Source organism: Macaca mulatta, chromosome 13, assembly GCF_049350105.2.
Source record: "Macaca mulatta isolate MMU2019108-1 chromosome 13, T2T-MMU8v2.0, whole genome shotgun sequence".
Taxonomy (NCBI): Eukaryota; Metazoa; Chordata; class Mammalia; order Primates; family Cercopithecidae; genus Macaca; species Macaca mulatta.
Genome location: NC_133418.1, coordinates 14,269,390 through 14,285,016, shown reverse-complemented (window position 1 = coordinate 14,285,016; position 15,627 = coordinate 14,269,390). Strand labels below are relative to the sequence as shown.

At 47.3% G+C, this 15,627-nt stretch overlaps 1 protein-coding gene across 28 annotated transcripts in view; it reads left to right on the top strand.

Annotated features, from left to right (window-relative positions):
• The first annotated feature begins 575 nt into the window (after nt 1-575).
• Nucleotides 576-15,627, top strand: part of UXS1 (UDP-glucuronate decarboxylase 1) — a 115,277-nt gene continuing 100,225 nt past the window's right edge. For all 28 annotated transcript variants that reach the window (XR_013403133.1, XR_013403126.1, XR_013403129.1 and 25 more), the window contains exon 1: nt 576-727. Coding sequence is in view for 10 of the 28 variants with exons in the window: in XM_077960239.1 (XP_077816365.1) it covers nt 634-727 (94 nt within the window). In the remaining 18 variants the exon portion in view is untranslated. The remainder of the gene's footprint in view (nt 728-15,627) is intronic.

The following is a 15,627-nucleotide window of genomic DNA, read 5'->3' as shown; positions in this document are numbered from 1 at the left end:
GTTTGGGGGATTTATCATTTTCGCTGCCGATATTCTAACTAAAAAAAACCCAACTAAACAGCCCAGAGAACTAGGCAACTTTCTGAGGCTGGCATTCAACAACTTCAAAAGCTCGGCCAAGTTTAGCAAATAAGTTTCGTTTCACCGCAACACCGGGACGCCCACCGCGTGCCCCCAGCCGGGCGGGGCTCGGAAACTGGCCACCGCGGTCGTGCCCTTGGGTTGGGGACGCAGCTCAGCGAAACAAACGTAGCAGCACTTCCCGGCTGGCGCCCGCGCGCTACAGCTCTGAGAAAACAGACCGGAACGCGCATGCGCCGCGCCGCGCCGCGCCGCGCCGCCCACCAGCCCTCCAGGCCACATTCTTCGAAAACCAGGACAAGAAAGGCGGCAACTGCGCCTGCGGGGAGAGAAGCCGGAGGGGCGGGGGCGGAGCCGGAGGAAGGGGGTGGAGGCGCGCGTGCGCGCTGATCCCGCCGGCAGGAAGCCCGGCGCGCGGGGGCGGGGTCTCGCGGCGGCAGGGGGCGGGGCTCTCGGGGCCGCTGCTGCCGCCGCCGCCGCCGCCGTCGCCGCGCATTGTGCAGCAGGCGGGCCCCCGCGCGGCAGGGCCCTGGACCCGCGCGGCTCCCGGGGATGGTGAGCAAGGCGCTCCTGCGCCTCGTGTCTGCCGTCAACCGCAGGAGGATGAAGCTGCTGCTGGGCATCGCCTTGCTGGCCTACGTCGCCTGTGAGTGCGCGCCCGCGGCTAGGTGGGGAGCCCCATTCATTCCCCGGCTCCGCGGTGGGCCGGGCGGCGGTGGTGCGGAGCCCCGAGGCGGCCCTGCAGCCCCGCGTTGCTCCCCGCCCCGGGCAGGACCGGCGCTTTCTGCTCCCACCCCTTTCCACTCTTGCAGCAAAGCGGGCCAACTTGGGCGCACACCCCCGACAGCTTAGGCCCGGGCGCGGACCCCGGACGGAGGGGCCCTCAGCCGTCCTCGGGCGGCCCCCGGTCCCTGCCTCCTGTCCGGGGAACTCGGCGGCGGCGCTGTCGCCCACGTCGCGCTGGGAGCCGGCGAGAATCCCGGCCGGCGACTCCGGAGCGTGCCGCGTGGGGATACCCTTGGGGACACCCGCGGTCGCGCCGCGGTGTTGGTTAAGTCGGATAAAAAATACTGTGGCCGTTGGCAGAGCCCCCGCTCCGACTGTTTGCTCCTCAGGAAAATTACTCAGCGTTTAACTCTTGGGGAGCCAAGTGTGGGCGGCCCCCCGGGCCGCTGCCGTGGCCAGGTGTCGGGGCGCACGGGCACCCCCATTCTAGGTTTTCCCCCGGGGCTGGGCGGCCGGGCCCAGCGGGCAGGCAGTTCGGTGGCCGGGCGGGGCGTGCCTGCAGCTTCGCCGTGCGCGGGTCTAGTTTCTGTCATCACTCACAGCGTGCTGCCTGGAGACGGGGCAGGAGGGGCACTTCGCAGGCAGGTGGTGGGCCCCCTGCTTATTAGGGAAGTCAGAAACCGTCCTTTTTAAGATCTATTCGTTGGGCATATGTTTTAATTGCTGTTGTTAATACGTCACCAAGTACTGAAATTGGACTGGAAATAGCTCCCAGTGTGAGCTGCGTTTGAATGCTAGCCACCGAGGCACACTGAAATGAAATCACCTGCTAACCTGTTGAGTTATCAAGATCTAATTCCCGAGGTTAGTGGGGAATCACTTGTCTGAAGTGACTTCAGTTGGCTCTAAGAAGGCAAGGATGAGTAGATACAGCCTGTCTGCTAGAGCCCAGCTGTTCAGGAGGTGGAGCTGGAAAACCCCAGCAGGACTCCGGGTTGCTAGGGCAGGTTTCAGGCCTCGGATGGGTGTTAGATGTGAATAGTTTTGCAAGGGAGGAAGAGCTAGTCTGAAGTGTGTGTGGTCAATCTTGAGTAAGAAAGCTGAGACCCAAGAGGAAAGACCATTTAAAGTTGAATAACTATTTATTATGGCAATAATACTACCTTCATTTGTTGAGTGCTTAACTGTGTATGTGAGTCTTGATTCTTAGTGCCATTGTCTGAATCATTCAGCAACCCTGGGAAATCGGTGCTATAATGATTCCTATTTTAGAGGTGAGGAAGTTAAGGCCAAGAGAGATTAGGAAATTTACGGATGATCACACGGATAGCAAGAGAAGGAAGGCCAACATTTGAACCCAGAAAGGTCTAGGAGCAGGAGCTAGAACCCAGGTCTTCCGACAGCAGTTTCCATTTTATTTTGGGGGTATTCTAAAGTTGCCGCAAGGGTTTAGAATTAATAAACTAGGGGAGTTATGGAGTCATGGATTTTTTTTTTTTTTTGAGACGGAGTCTCGCTCTGTTGCCCAGGCTGGAGTGCAGTAGGGTGATCCTGGCTCACTGCAAGCTCCACCTCCCGGGTTCACACAGTTCTCCTGCCTCAGCCTCCCGAGTAGCTGGGACTACAGGCGCCTGCCACCACACTCGGCTAATGTTTTGTATTTTTAGTAGAGACGGGATTTCACCATGTTAGCCAGGATGGTCTCGATCTCCTGACCTCGTGATCTGCCCGCCTCGGCCTCCTAAAGTGCTGGGATTACAGGCGTGAGCCGCCGTGCCTGGCCGGAAAGTTTTTTTTAACCTGTTATTCATCTAACCAGGAAATCTTACCAAGTCCTTACTGTTGTTGCTGAACTTGGCACCAGGAGACACCATGGGGTGCTGAAGCACCTGGTCTGTGCTGTGACGGTACAGACCGTATACCACAGTCAGGTACATTGGTTCTCAGACTTAAGCATGCATCAGAATCACTAGGGGGTTTTTTAAAAACGCAGACTGCTTGTCTCCCTCCTCAAGATTCTGCTTCAGTTGGTCTGGGATGTGGCCTGAGAATCTGCATCACTAATAGGTTGTTCTGTATGCTGTTGCTGCGGCCTGACCCCACTTTGAGACCCACTGGCGGAGATGGTGAGGTGGGCATGAATTGGAAATGAAGGTTAAATTACAAACTGGTGTGAGGGAAAGGAATGAATGAGAACTGTGGCAGGAACTCCTGAGTGAAAGCAATCAGGTATGTTTGTTTTCTTGAGGAATCAAAAAGTGAGCTGAGAATGGAAGGCTTATGTAGGAGTTAACAGGGAGGTCACAGGAGAGAGCGAGTTCTAGGAGGAGCAGTGTGTGCAGAGGTCCTGCGGCAGCCAAGAGCAGGCAGTATTCTAGGAATGCAAAGAAGGATGGTATTGTTGGAGTGTGAAAACAAAATTACAGCCATGAGGCTGCCCAGGCAGACAGAGGCCAGAGCAGGCAGGCAGGCCTGGGGTGCAGCCCACGACATGGGTGATTTTAGCTATGAGGGATTTAAAACAGGGTGGAGGCAGTGTTAATAAGGAGCAGGTATGCTAAGTCTGAGCCACTCTGCAGGGAAATATGTTACAGGGCTTGTGATTGATAACACCCAAGGACGCTGAAAATGTAGTCCCTCAACTGTAATGTCTGTGTTTTCTAATCTCTGCTTTACCTAATTAATAATCTTGTCCTCCCTGTTACAAGTAAACTCTCACCACTGTTTGAAAAAACTGTCCATACTTCCCAATTATATACACCCTCACTGTTAGCCAGTCTCCGTTGCAGAAATGCCCTCCCGGTTTCGGGAACAGAACTCAAGTTCTGTTAGCCTTTCTCCTTCTGCTCCTTACATCTTTCCCAAAGCCTTTGCTACTTACTCTGGCCCTAAGTCTCCTCCTTGATACCACATAACTCTTCTTCATGTCTTGGGGTTGACCACCTGCCAACTTGCGTTGTACTTGAGTTCTTTCCCGTTCATATTTTGGCTTCTTCCTCAATGAAATCCCAATTCTGAGGACAGGGATTGTGTCTTATGTGTTTCAGCCCTTGTAGCATTTATAGCAGTGCTCATGGCTCATTGAAAGAACTCAGTTTCTACCCTTTGTACTGAATCAAAAATCAGGCCAACCTACTAGGTATCTCTTGGGCAGACTCGGCTTGAATAACCTTTAATGTATTATTTTTTTGACATGCATATAGTATAAAAAGTTAAGTAGCCTCTGCGGGCCCAAACAGTATCCCCTGCCACCATTTCCCTCTCCCCAGAAATAGGCACTTTACTCCTTTTTTTTTTTTTTTTATACAGAGTGTTGCTTTTGCTGCCCAGGCTGGGTTGCAGTGGTGTGATTTCGGCTCACTGCAACCTTGGCCTCCTGGGTTCAAGTGATTCTCCGGCCTCAGCCTCCTGAGTATCTGGAATTACAGGCATGCGCCACCATGCCTGGTTAATTTTGTATTTTTAGTAGAGACGGTTTCTCCATGTTGGTCAGGATGGTCTCAAACTCCTGACCTCAGGTGATCCGCTGGCCTTGGCCTCTCGAAGGCTTGAGCCACCGCACCCAGCCCCTAGGCACTTCATTTCTTTTAGCTGATTATTTTGGTATTTATCTTTGTGCCATTGAATCACCTGGCTTCCTGATTTTTCAGTTGTGGATATTACCTAGTGACTTTGTTCTTTGGGAGATGATTTTTCTCTTCTCTTTGCCCCCGTGCATGCTCTCTACCCTCCTGTATAGATGTGGTATAATCTCACGGAGATCAACATGCAGTGTTTACAAGCGTGACTATGTAAATGCTGTTCTAGTGAGTCATGTTGTACCTTACTTTTTGTTTTCTCCAGCGAATAATTGGCCGGTGTTCTAATTTGCTTGCTTTCTATGTAGTATGACAGATCCCACTGCAAACTCTTTGCCAGTTGTCACGTCTTCCCCCACGATGTTCACGGGCATCAGGATGCCCCTCTGTCAGCACCCCTACCTGAAGAAGGGCCCCGGAGCCTTCTACTGAAACTTGTGTGTGCATCTGGGGATCAGCTGCCAGCCTCACCACCTGCACCCACATCAGCCTGGACCTGCCCGCCGCAGGGCTTCTGTCTCCTGACTTCCTCTTCCTGACTCCCCCTTGTTTCACTCCCTGGTTTGGATGTGATGGGAGGTGAATTTTGAGACTTTACCCATTAGTGTGTTTTCTGCCTTCATGTCTGATAGATTGATAATATAGAATTATACAAAAAAATTTCCTTTCGAATTTTTGAAGCATCGATCCAATCCTTTTTGGCCTCCAGTATTGTTGAAGAGTTTCAAGCCAGTCCTCTTTCTGAAGATTGTAGTGTCTTCCTTTCATCCCTGGTCATCAGTGTTCACCACACATGTCCACCCCCCTGCCCCCCAGGCTCTTGGTAGGATTGCCCTCCCTTCCTCACTCCCTGAGCTTGATGGCCTCACATGGTTGCTGTGCCAGTGGCCTGCCCGGGAGCTGAGCGGAAGTGCTACTTCCACTTCTGGGCCTGCACTTAGCTGCGAGTGTAAGTTGCTGCCAGAGTTTTCCCTCCCTTTAGTTTGGTTCTGAACTCAGCTTGACAGTGATGATACTCAGCTTGCAGAACCCCCTCCTACCCATGCTATGACCCTGTTCGATTGAAATAAACTTGAAGAATACATCTTTGTTGTTTCAGGCCTCTGAGGGCTTTCGGGCTGCTCATTGCTGCAGCTTAACAATGCCTGCCCTGACTGATACATCCATGGTGTTCTGAGATACACAGTGCCTTGGTATATTTTATCCAGCATGTTGGGCATTTTTGTGCCCTGGCAATCCGGAAACACTTATTCTTTAGTTCTGGGAATTTTCTTGAATTATTCTGTGGTGATTTTCTCCCCTCCCATTTTCTATTTTATCTCTTTCTGGAACTACTACTATTCTGATAAAGGATTGCCAGACCAATCCTCTTATTTTCTATTTTCTACCATTTTAAGGTTGTTGCATTTTTGGGAAGCCTCCTTATTTTCGTATTTGGACTCTTCTAGTGATTTTTTTACATTTTATTTTTGCCATACTTTTTTCACGTATAAGAGTTCTTTTTTGTTCTGTCAACTTTTTTTAAAAAACTAAAACATGGTCTTCAGTTCACGGTATATTCTCTTGATTTTTAAAAATTTTGTTTTCTTTTCTCGTTGCTGAAGGATCTCTTTCCTCTAGGCTGCCTTCCCGTTTCTGTGTGAGGCTCTCCTCGGATGGCCTGCCCATGTTTAATAGTGGGGGACTCGGCGGGGATGGGCAGTGCCTGCTGTGAGCTGAACCTTTCCTTGTTGGGGCCTTCTGATCTCAGTGCTGTGGGTCGGTCCTCCCGGGCTGTTGTCACAAGACTCTCCCTGGTCCCTGCAGGAAGGGGAGGCTTGGCTGCCTGCCTCCTGGAGCCCAGTGAGCGAGGGCTGCAGCCTAATCAGTAACCTGATTGTCCCTGGGGGATCTGGGCTCTCCTGTCAGAGACCCTGATTGCACCCTCTTCAGAGATGGAGCCACCTGTCTTCTCCCAGGGCGGGACAGGAGCTGGAAGTTGTCCTGCTTCTTTGATATCTTTGAAAATCAGACTTCCTGTCTCTGCTGCCGCCACACCCATTGCAGATGCGCCAGGCCTGGCCAGTTCTTGACCCTGTCTAGGTATAAATGGGCCGTTCCACTGTCCACCCGTGTCCGTGTTCTCTCCATGTCCCCACATTCACCCATCTTCTTTTTCCCATCCAGCAGAATTTTGGTGCCTGTTCTCCCCTCCCCGTCTCCCTGTCCACGTGGATTGATTCCTCAAACAACAAGAACAAAAAAGAAATCAGGGAGGAGGGATATGGAGAGAGGGGCCGGCAGGAAAATAGATTGCCTATATTCAAGAAAAGAAAATAAATCAAAGACAAAAGACATTTTCTGATATTTTAGTGGGGTTTAGGAGCCATTCTCTTTTCACCTTTAGCCTTTGAAAATTAGAGTTGAGGCCGGGCGCGGTGGCTCATGCCTGTAATCCCAGCATTTTGGGAGGCCAAGGCAGGTGGATCACCTGAGGTCAGGAGTTTGAGACCAGCCTGGCCAACATGGTGAAACCTGTCTCTACTAAAAATACAAAAAATTAGCTGGGCGTGGTGGCGGCTGCCTTAATCCCAGCTACTCAGGAGGCTGAGGCAGGAAAATCTGGTGAACCTGGAGGCGGAAGTTGCAGTGGGCCAAGATGGTGTTGTTGCACTCCAGCCTGGGCAACAAAAGCAAAACTCCATCTCAAAAGAAAAAGAAAAAAAGGAAATTAGAGTTGTGACATCTAGTAACGTTTATGTAATTTTTGGTGTATCATGGATTTTGTTGTAGTGACGTTTTAGTTGTGGTACCTTTCTTTCCTGCCGGTGTTGCTTAACAAGAAAAGAGATAAAACCTGAAAACCATATGAAAGAGTGTTTTATGTGTCTTAGTTTCGTGTTTATGGTAACAGGCTTCAAACTTCTCTGAGGTTGGGACTTTGGTTACAGTACAGTTTTGCCCTTAATATAATCAGCTCCTGCATGATTGGCAATTGCCCTCATAATTCACTCGGGACACAATTGCTGGCCTCTGCCTTGGAGGATGTGCAGCAAGTTAGATATCACTGTGATGCCAGAGGACCCTGGGGGAGAGCAGATGGCTAAAATCCAACAACCTAGTACCAGTGGCATTCCCAGGCTGACCTGAGCAGGAGATCAGCTTGGGCTTGTCAAATGCAGGCTCCTAGGATCCTCCTAGGCCTGTAGGAGCCTGGGGGTTGGAGGCACAACCTGGAAATTGTGAATTTTCAACATTTTCAAAATTTCCATGCAGATTTTCTATCTTTTCTACTAAAGGAATATTTTAGTGAACACCCAAGTACTCTCTGCCCAGATTTACCAGATGCCTACATTTTTTCCACATTTGTCTTTCTCTTACTCTTTTGTATATATTTTATGTATACTTTTTTTGTTGAAATATTTGAAAGGTGCAGACATAACAGTACTTCACCTTCAAGTACCTTCATATATCTCATAAGAATCAAGGTATTCATCTATATAATCTCATTACCATTATCACACCTTAAAAATTAACAAAATAATATCATCTAAGATATAGTCTATATTTAAATTTCTTCCCATTGTACCATAAATGACTGTGATAGCCTTTCTGAGAATTTTTTTTTTTTTTTGCTTCTGTTTTTTTGAGGCAGGGTTTCAATCTGTTGCCCAGGCTGGAATGCAGCGGCACAATCTTAGCTCACTGCAGCCTCGAAATCCTGGGCTCAAGTGATCCTTCTGCCTCAGGCTCCTGAGTAGCTGGGACTGCAGGTGTGTGCCACCACACCCAGCTAATTAAAAAAATTTTTTTTGTTTGGTTTAAAATCTAGGACCCAGTCAAGATTTACATGTTGCATTTGGTTTTATGTCTCCAAATTTAACCATAATAGCCTGATATTTTTGTTTTTTTGTTTGTTTCTCATGACATTTACTTATATATGTGTGTGTGTGCATGTACATATTTATGTATATACGTGTGTGTGTGTGTGTGTCTGTGTGTATGTGTATAAGCCCAGAGCCGTTTTCCTATAAATGTCCCACATTCTGGATTTATCTGATTGTTTCCTTATGATTAAGTTCAGTTAAACATTTTTATAACAATGCTTGCTAATTGGTGGTGTTGGGAACATGTAGTGTCTGGGCTAGTCCCACTTGACAGTGTTCAGTGTGACCCCTGGAGGGAATGGCCTCTACGCTGCTTCATTTTGAAGGTACATTTTTGCAGTTTGCAATCTGTGGAGTGATTCTTGCAGCCTGTGCGAATATCTTGTTCTCCAGCCAGTGCATTTCACGTCCATTGACGATCCTTGCCTGGACCAGTTTTTATGTTGGGGATTGCAATTAGTGGTTTTCTAGTTGTGTAAATCTTTTAATGTTTGTTAACTGGTGTTGTTTTGAAAATAACTTTCCCTCCCTCTTTATTCTCTCACTGTATTAGTTTCCCATGGCTGCTGTAACAAATTACCCCAAATTAGGTGCCTTTGAAACAAGAGGTATTTATTATTTCTCAGTCTGGCAGCCAGAAGTCTGAAATCAAGGTGTTGGCAGGGCTGAGCTCCCTTGAAAGGGATGCCCATAAGACCCAGGGCATTGAGTTGGCATTTTGCAGAGGGATACAATTTGGGCAGTGGAGTTGAAGGTGAAAGTGATGGAATGAGCAGAGGCTGGAGTGGCACAGTGCCAGGATCATGAGTCTTTGTGGCCCATAAAGGCAGAATGTGTAAGTCTGAGTAATTACATCCACAAAGACCTTTTTTCCAAGTGAGATAACAATCACAAATTCTAGGAATTGGGATGCGGATGTAGTTTAGGGGGCACCGTTAAACTCATAGTGATCATCTTTAATCACTGTGGATCGGTAGCTTCTTTTAGTCTTTGAGCACTTCCTTGATGTCTAGATGTTTCAGGCTCATCTTGTTCTTTTTCTGCCCCAAACCTGGAATCAGCCGTCTCTCCAAGGAGCCAGAATTGAGTGGAATCATTGGCCACTTGCTTGGTGTCTAGAGAGTGGGAGAATTGGTTGGTAGTATGGGAAAAGCACACACATGTGGTATCAGAAGTGTTCTGTAGGTAGAAACAGGGTTTAGGACTTGGGTGTCTTTATTTTCAACAATTTTCCCTTTTTCCACCATAGTTCCTAAGAAAACGGACAAGATAAAGTGGTCAAGGTGAAGTGCTGAGTACCATGAGAGAAATGAGACCTGGGACTTGGAGAGAACGGGATGCCCATAAGACCCGGGGCATTGAGTTGGCATTTCGCAGAGGGATACAATTTGGGCAGTGGAGTTGAAGGTGAAAGTGATGGAATGAGCAGAGGCTGGAGTGGCACAGTGCCAGGAGCAGGAGTCTTTGTGGCCTATAAAGGCAGAAGGTGGAAGACTGACCTGACATAAACTTGATTTAATGAGATGAGTAAGCCTCCCATAAGAATTTGTGCAGCATGAGAGAGATTTTGATGAACATGCCTGAAGTGTTCAGACATTAGGGCAGGGCAAAGTATAATCAGTTTTGCATTTTGGGGTTGGCCAGTGTGGCCTGAAATGTGCTTTGTGGTGTGCCTCTCTTCTGTGCTGCCTACCTTTTGTAGATCTGTGACTGGATTCTAGTCCTGGTATATGATATGTTTGGTACTTCTGTACAGGCCAGTGCTGTGATCTGAATGTTTGTGTCCCCTGGAATTCATATGTTGGAACCTAATACCTGAAGTGATGGCATGAAGAAGTGGGGTATGTGGGAGGTGATTAGGTCAGGGGGCAGAGCCCTCATGCAGGGGACTAGTGTCTTTGTAAAAGAGGCCCAAAGGAGTTCATTCTTCCCTTCCACCATGTGAGGATACAGCAAGAAGGCACCGTCTGTGAATCAGGAAGTGAGCCGTCACTGCCAGTGCCTTGATCTTGGACTTCCCAGCCTTCAGAACTGTGAGAAGCAAATTCCTGTTTATTAGCCACCCACTGTGTAGTATATTTGTGATAGCAGCCTGAACATGGACTAAGACAGCTGAGAAGTCAATAACATGTCTAATGTGAGGTTGGAGAGCTTTCACAAATAGATGTTGAACAGGTGAGGCCAGTTCCCAGATTCTTCATGTGTACTGAACCCACATTAATGTCTACTGCAAATTTCTTTTCTTGCTTTTTGTCTTACAAATATGACAGGTCCTAGGAATCACCTGAAGGGCAAATGTGGGGAGGAGTAATTCAGGGTCAGCCCTTTTCTTTTTCTTTTTATACATTTATTTTTATACATTTATTTTTTTCTGAGGTGGAGTCTTGCTTTGTTGCCCAGGTTGGAGTGCAGTGGTATGATTTTGGCTCACTGCAACCTCTCCTCCTGGGTTCCAGCGTTTCTCCTGCCTCAGCCTCCGGAGTAGCTGGGATTACAAGTGTGGTCCACCACGGCCAGCTAATTTGTGTATTTCTAGTAGAGATGAGGTTTCATCATGTTGGCCAGGCTGGTCTTGAACTCTCGACCTCAGGTGATCCACCCACCTCGGCCTCCCAAAGTGCTGGGATTACAGGCGTGAGCCGCTGTGCCTGGCAGGATCATCCCTTTTCTGAATAAAGTTGTCTCACCCTGATTCAGCTCACCCTGTCACATGGTGCAAGCTTTCTAACCTTCTGTTTCAATTTTTTTTTTTTTTTTTTGCACTGGTAAAATGAAAATACTCTGGTCTCTTTTGCCTTGCAGGTAAAAATAATTTGTTTTAAATACTGTGAGGAATTGAGGGAATTTCTCTAAAGAGATGGTAGCTTCAGCTGATGAGCCTCAAGGGAGAAAAGGTGTTGTAAAGTAACCTGCAACATACAGGGACTCTTTCCAGGCAGGAAGGGCAGTGACCGCCAGCAAGTGGGAACTTCTCCACTGAGGGGGGCCGAGGGTTTCCTCATCTCCCTGCTTTTAGAAGGGCCAAGAGTGAATTTGGAGTTAATCCATCAGTTTCTTTTTGGTTAAGCTTTTTAGAGTTGCTGTAACCAAAATAAGTAAGTGAAATAAAGCAACAGCAGAAAACATTTGAACTTCAAAGCAGCCTTTTTAGAGGGAGTCTGGATGTGCTAGAAAAGGAAAACAATTTTGTTAGGGTGGTGAGATCTTGGAATGTTATTCTTAGTATCTTTGAATTTTTTATAGTATTTTTAGAAATTGAAAGCAAAGCATGCTGGTTCTAAGTTAGAATTTGGTTGACGTATATACTGGGGTGACCTTGCTATTTTTTTTTTTTTTTTTGAAAAAAGACGTGAGCAGGCAGCTGGGTTTTATCAGCAACAGAACATTGGTGGTGTAGGATGGCTTGGTTGTAACCAAGGGAAAGAACCAAGTTGTTCTGACACTCATCAAGGGGCCTCGTGATGGCTCTGGTGGAAATGGCCATTAGCTGTGAATAACGGGTCCTCATAAACAGGGCTTCTCAGCAAAACTCATATACTGCCAAATCAGGATTTTTCTTTTTTTCCTTTAGGTTTCTTTTGCTGTTCTGTGCAATTTAATTCTGATTCCCTGCTTCCTTACCCCAATGCATCCTAGTTATTTAAAAAACAGAATTTCTATGCTAGGTTCTTAATACAATGAGAGGACCCCACTACCCCAATGGAGACACTCTCTGCCCTCCTTAGGCTTCACCTTACCTGCATTCCCACCCCACCGCCACCCACCAGTGCAGATGCTGAAATGCAGCCCTCACTTTGGGCAGGAGAAGCGGCACCCAACTATCCTGCAGTGAGGCGTGAAGAAGGGAGATGTCTCTCCATTTCATAGGGGGGAAACTGAGGCACAGAGAATGAGCCCAGAGCACTGACAACCCTCTGGGTTGGGGCGTAGCTGCGGTAGCTGAGGGTCATGCCCGTGGGTGCTGTGGTTTCCTCCTAGATTCCCTCCCTCACCTTTCTCTCTCTGCCCCTTTTGAACACAAAATGAAAAGGCTCACTTAAAACCATTATTAAAGTTTTTTAAATTCCCATTTGAAAATGACAAAATACAGGAGAAATAAGAAAACAAGGTGCTCAATGTGGAAAAGCTAGAGAATGAAATGCAAAGAAGAGAAAAATCCCAAACCTCATAATTTCTGCATATTAAGTTGCCTTCCCATCCAGAAATAGCGCCTAGCTTTTCTTTGCCAAGCTTGTTCAAGCGGCGGCCCGCGGGCTGCATGTGGCCCAGGACAAATTCATAAACATTCTTAAAACATTATGAGTTTTTTTTTTGTTTTTGTTTTTTGCTTTTTTTGCTCATCAGCTATTATTATTGTTACGTGGGGCCCAAGACAATTATTTTTCCAGTGTGGCCTGAGGAATCCAAAAGATTGGACATCCCTGCTTTAGACAGACCTTTCTTTTGGCCCTCAGGAAAGTTTTGTAATTTCTTTCTTTTGTGAAGTGTATTTCCATCAAGTTTCTCTTTAGCATTCATTCTACATCAAGATCAAGTATCAAATATATTACTAACAAAACTTTTTAACAGTAAGCAATAAAGAGCCCTGAAGTCATAATCCATCTTTAAAAAAATTTATCCTTTGCCTTTTGTATGAATGCTTAAGTTGTCTACATTTTTCCCATCTTGTTCTTAACGTTTAGAAAGTGCCCTACTTTCTGAAAGAAATAATACAGCTTTACATGTTATGTCGGATCCTAGCACTAGCAGTCCTGGGTTTCTTAGATCATAGTAGTTCCGCCTAAAAGTGGTGGTGAGAAGTCTGAATTTACTTTTACTTTTTCTTTCTAACTAGTATGATTGTTTTTTTTTTTGTTGTTGTTGTTGTTTTTTTTGGAGACGGAGTCTTACTCTGTAGCCCGAGCTGGAGTGCAGTGGCACCGTATCGGCTCACTGCAACCTGCCCTCCTGGGCTCAAGTGTTTCTGGTGCGTCAGTCTCCCGAGTAGCTGGGACTACAGGCGCACGCCAGCATGCCCGGATAGTTTTTTGTATTTTAGTGGAGACAGGGTTTCACCATGTTGCCCAGGGTGGTCTCGAACTCCTCCGCTCAGGCGATGCTCCCGCCTGGACCTCCTAAAGTGCTGGAACTACAGGTTGTGCTACCATGCCCCACTTGCCCCAGCTTTCTTTGCCTTAGGCGTTCTAAAAATAGTTTCGTCCACGGTTATTCTCAAACCTATGGTGCTGGTTGGAGCCTGCTGAGAAGGGAGCATGTGCTGGGAGCTGGGGCCAGTCAGCAGTTTTCAGAGAGGCGTTGGCATTCAATGGTGAGGTTCCAGAGCCCTGCCCCGAGCCAGGGATGTGATTGGCGGGAGGAGGAAGAGTACAGGGCTGCTGCGGGATGTGCCTGTAAGGATGAGGGCCCTGATGCTTAGCCTCATTGGTGACGGGCATGGGAGGGGCGAAACTCCAGTGACCTCTCTGCAGCACCCTGTGGGATGCCCCCATGAGCTAGGAGGGTTTCCCTCCCCTTGGTTTTCCTCTTTTTCTTTAATGAATCTGTTCATTCCATCAAAAACTAAGGAGATTCATTCATTTGGTAACCTTAGGGTAAGTATATTTCATTTTCCATTGTTATTGTTTGAGGTAAAATATTGTCACAGTTCTGTAGGTGGAGCCTACATCTCTTTAAGTAGAAAAAGGCCAAAGAAATAGCATGGCAACATTTCCTACCATGCCACGCCAGGCGTCATTGATATTTGCGAAGTCGGGAGGAGAGAAAGGAGGAGAATCCACTTCTTATCATTTGATATTTGTCTGTAGTAATTTGCAGGATCAAAGTCCATTTTTGCTTTCTGGAGATCAGAAGTGGTCTGGAAATTTTCTTTCTATTTCTGCCTCCCTATTCTGCTCCCCAAATTTGATGCTATCCTCTGGCATTTCGGATGAAGAGGTGTTTTGTGCTTGTTAAATGGTGACACTGGACTAGAACCTTGAGTGAAACGTGAGTGCCACATGTTTCCAAGTTGATTGGTGTCCTGCTTCCAGTGACAGAAGGTACTTGATTTTCTCAGGTGGAGATGTGCAGATAGTGTATCTTATTTCCAGTTCCAAGAATTAGTCACATAGTTGTTACTGAAGTATCTATTGCAGAGCTTTCTCTCTGTAGTATTTTTGCAGCCAAAACCTAAGGTGAGGTGGAGAACCTGGGAAGGTACTTGGTGGTTAAGGGTGGTTTCTAATTTGGATAGTGAGATGCAAGGGTCATTGATATTTTACATATATTTCTGGGGCTTAGTTTTAATTCATAATTTTAACCATCAGTCTGGAAGTATATGGAATGCATTGCTCCCTTCCAGCTAATCCTGTTCACCTTCCCGTGGGTTAGAATGTCTTAAGTGCTTTTAAAATGTAAATGGTTTTATGCTCTTGATTTTTCTGTGCTTTGCTTTTTTACTTTATATGTGGAGGAAATCTTTCTTTTCTGAGACGGAGTCTCGCTCTGTTGCCTAGGCTGGAGTGCAGTGGTGTGATCTCGGTTCACTGCAACCTCTGCCTCCTGGGTTCAAGTGATTCTCCTGCCTCAGCCTCCAGAGTAGCTGGGATTATAGGTGCACGCCATCATGCTTGGCTAATTTTGGTATTCTTTTAGTAGAGATGGGGTTTACCATGTTGGCCAAGCTGGTCTGGAACTCCTGACCTTGTGATCTGCCCGCCTCAGCCTCCCAAAGTGCTGGGATTACAGGCATGAGCCACCGCGCCCAGCGATGGAGGAAATCTTTCAATGTAGAGATCTACCTCATGAATCCATGGTTGCACAGAACTCATTGGTAGATTTATGTCATAGTGCCTGTGCCTGATGCATGACGAAGCCACAGAGGGAGACTGGGCACCCTTGGGATGAGGAGAGAGCCAGACACCAGTGACCATGCAGGGCTTTGCTGCACAGAGTAAAGGTAACATGAAGCCCTGCTCCCAAGCTGTGCCCAGTCCAGCCCACAGGGACCTGGTCCTGAGCGAGCTTTATCAGCACAGCCCTGCCATCCGTTAGAAAAAAGGCCCATTAATGATCAGACACTGATTATTTCTTAGGAAGTACGAGTGTGATAAAAGAAGCTGGAAGGCATTCTGTGGTTCAGGAAGGCTGGGGGGCACTGGGTGTGCTCAGAACTACACTGCCCAGCTTGCCACAGGTGATGGAGGAGTGGACATAGGGCAGGGGCAAGGGGGCTGGGTGTGGGGGCCAGTGCCAGGCATCCACTAGGGGGTATTCCACTCCACGTGGAATATTGTAAAAGAGATTGTGGAGCTGCTATATATATATATATACACACACACACACACACACACACAGACACATAGGCACACATGTACATATACACACATACATATATA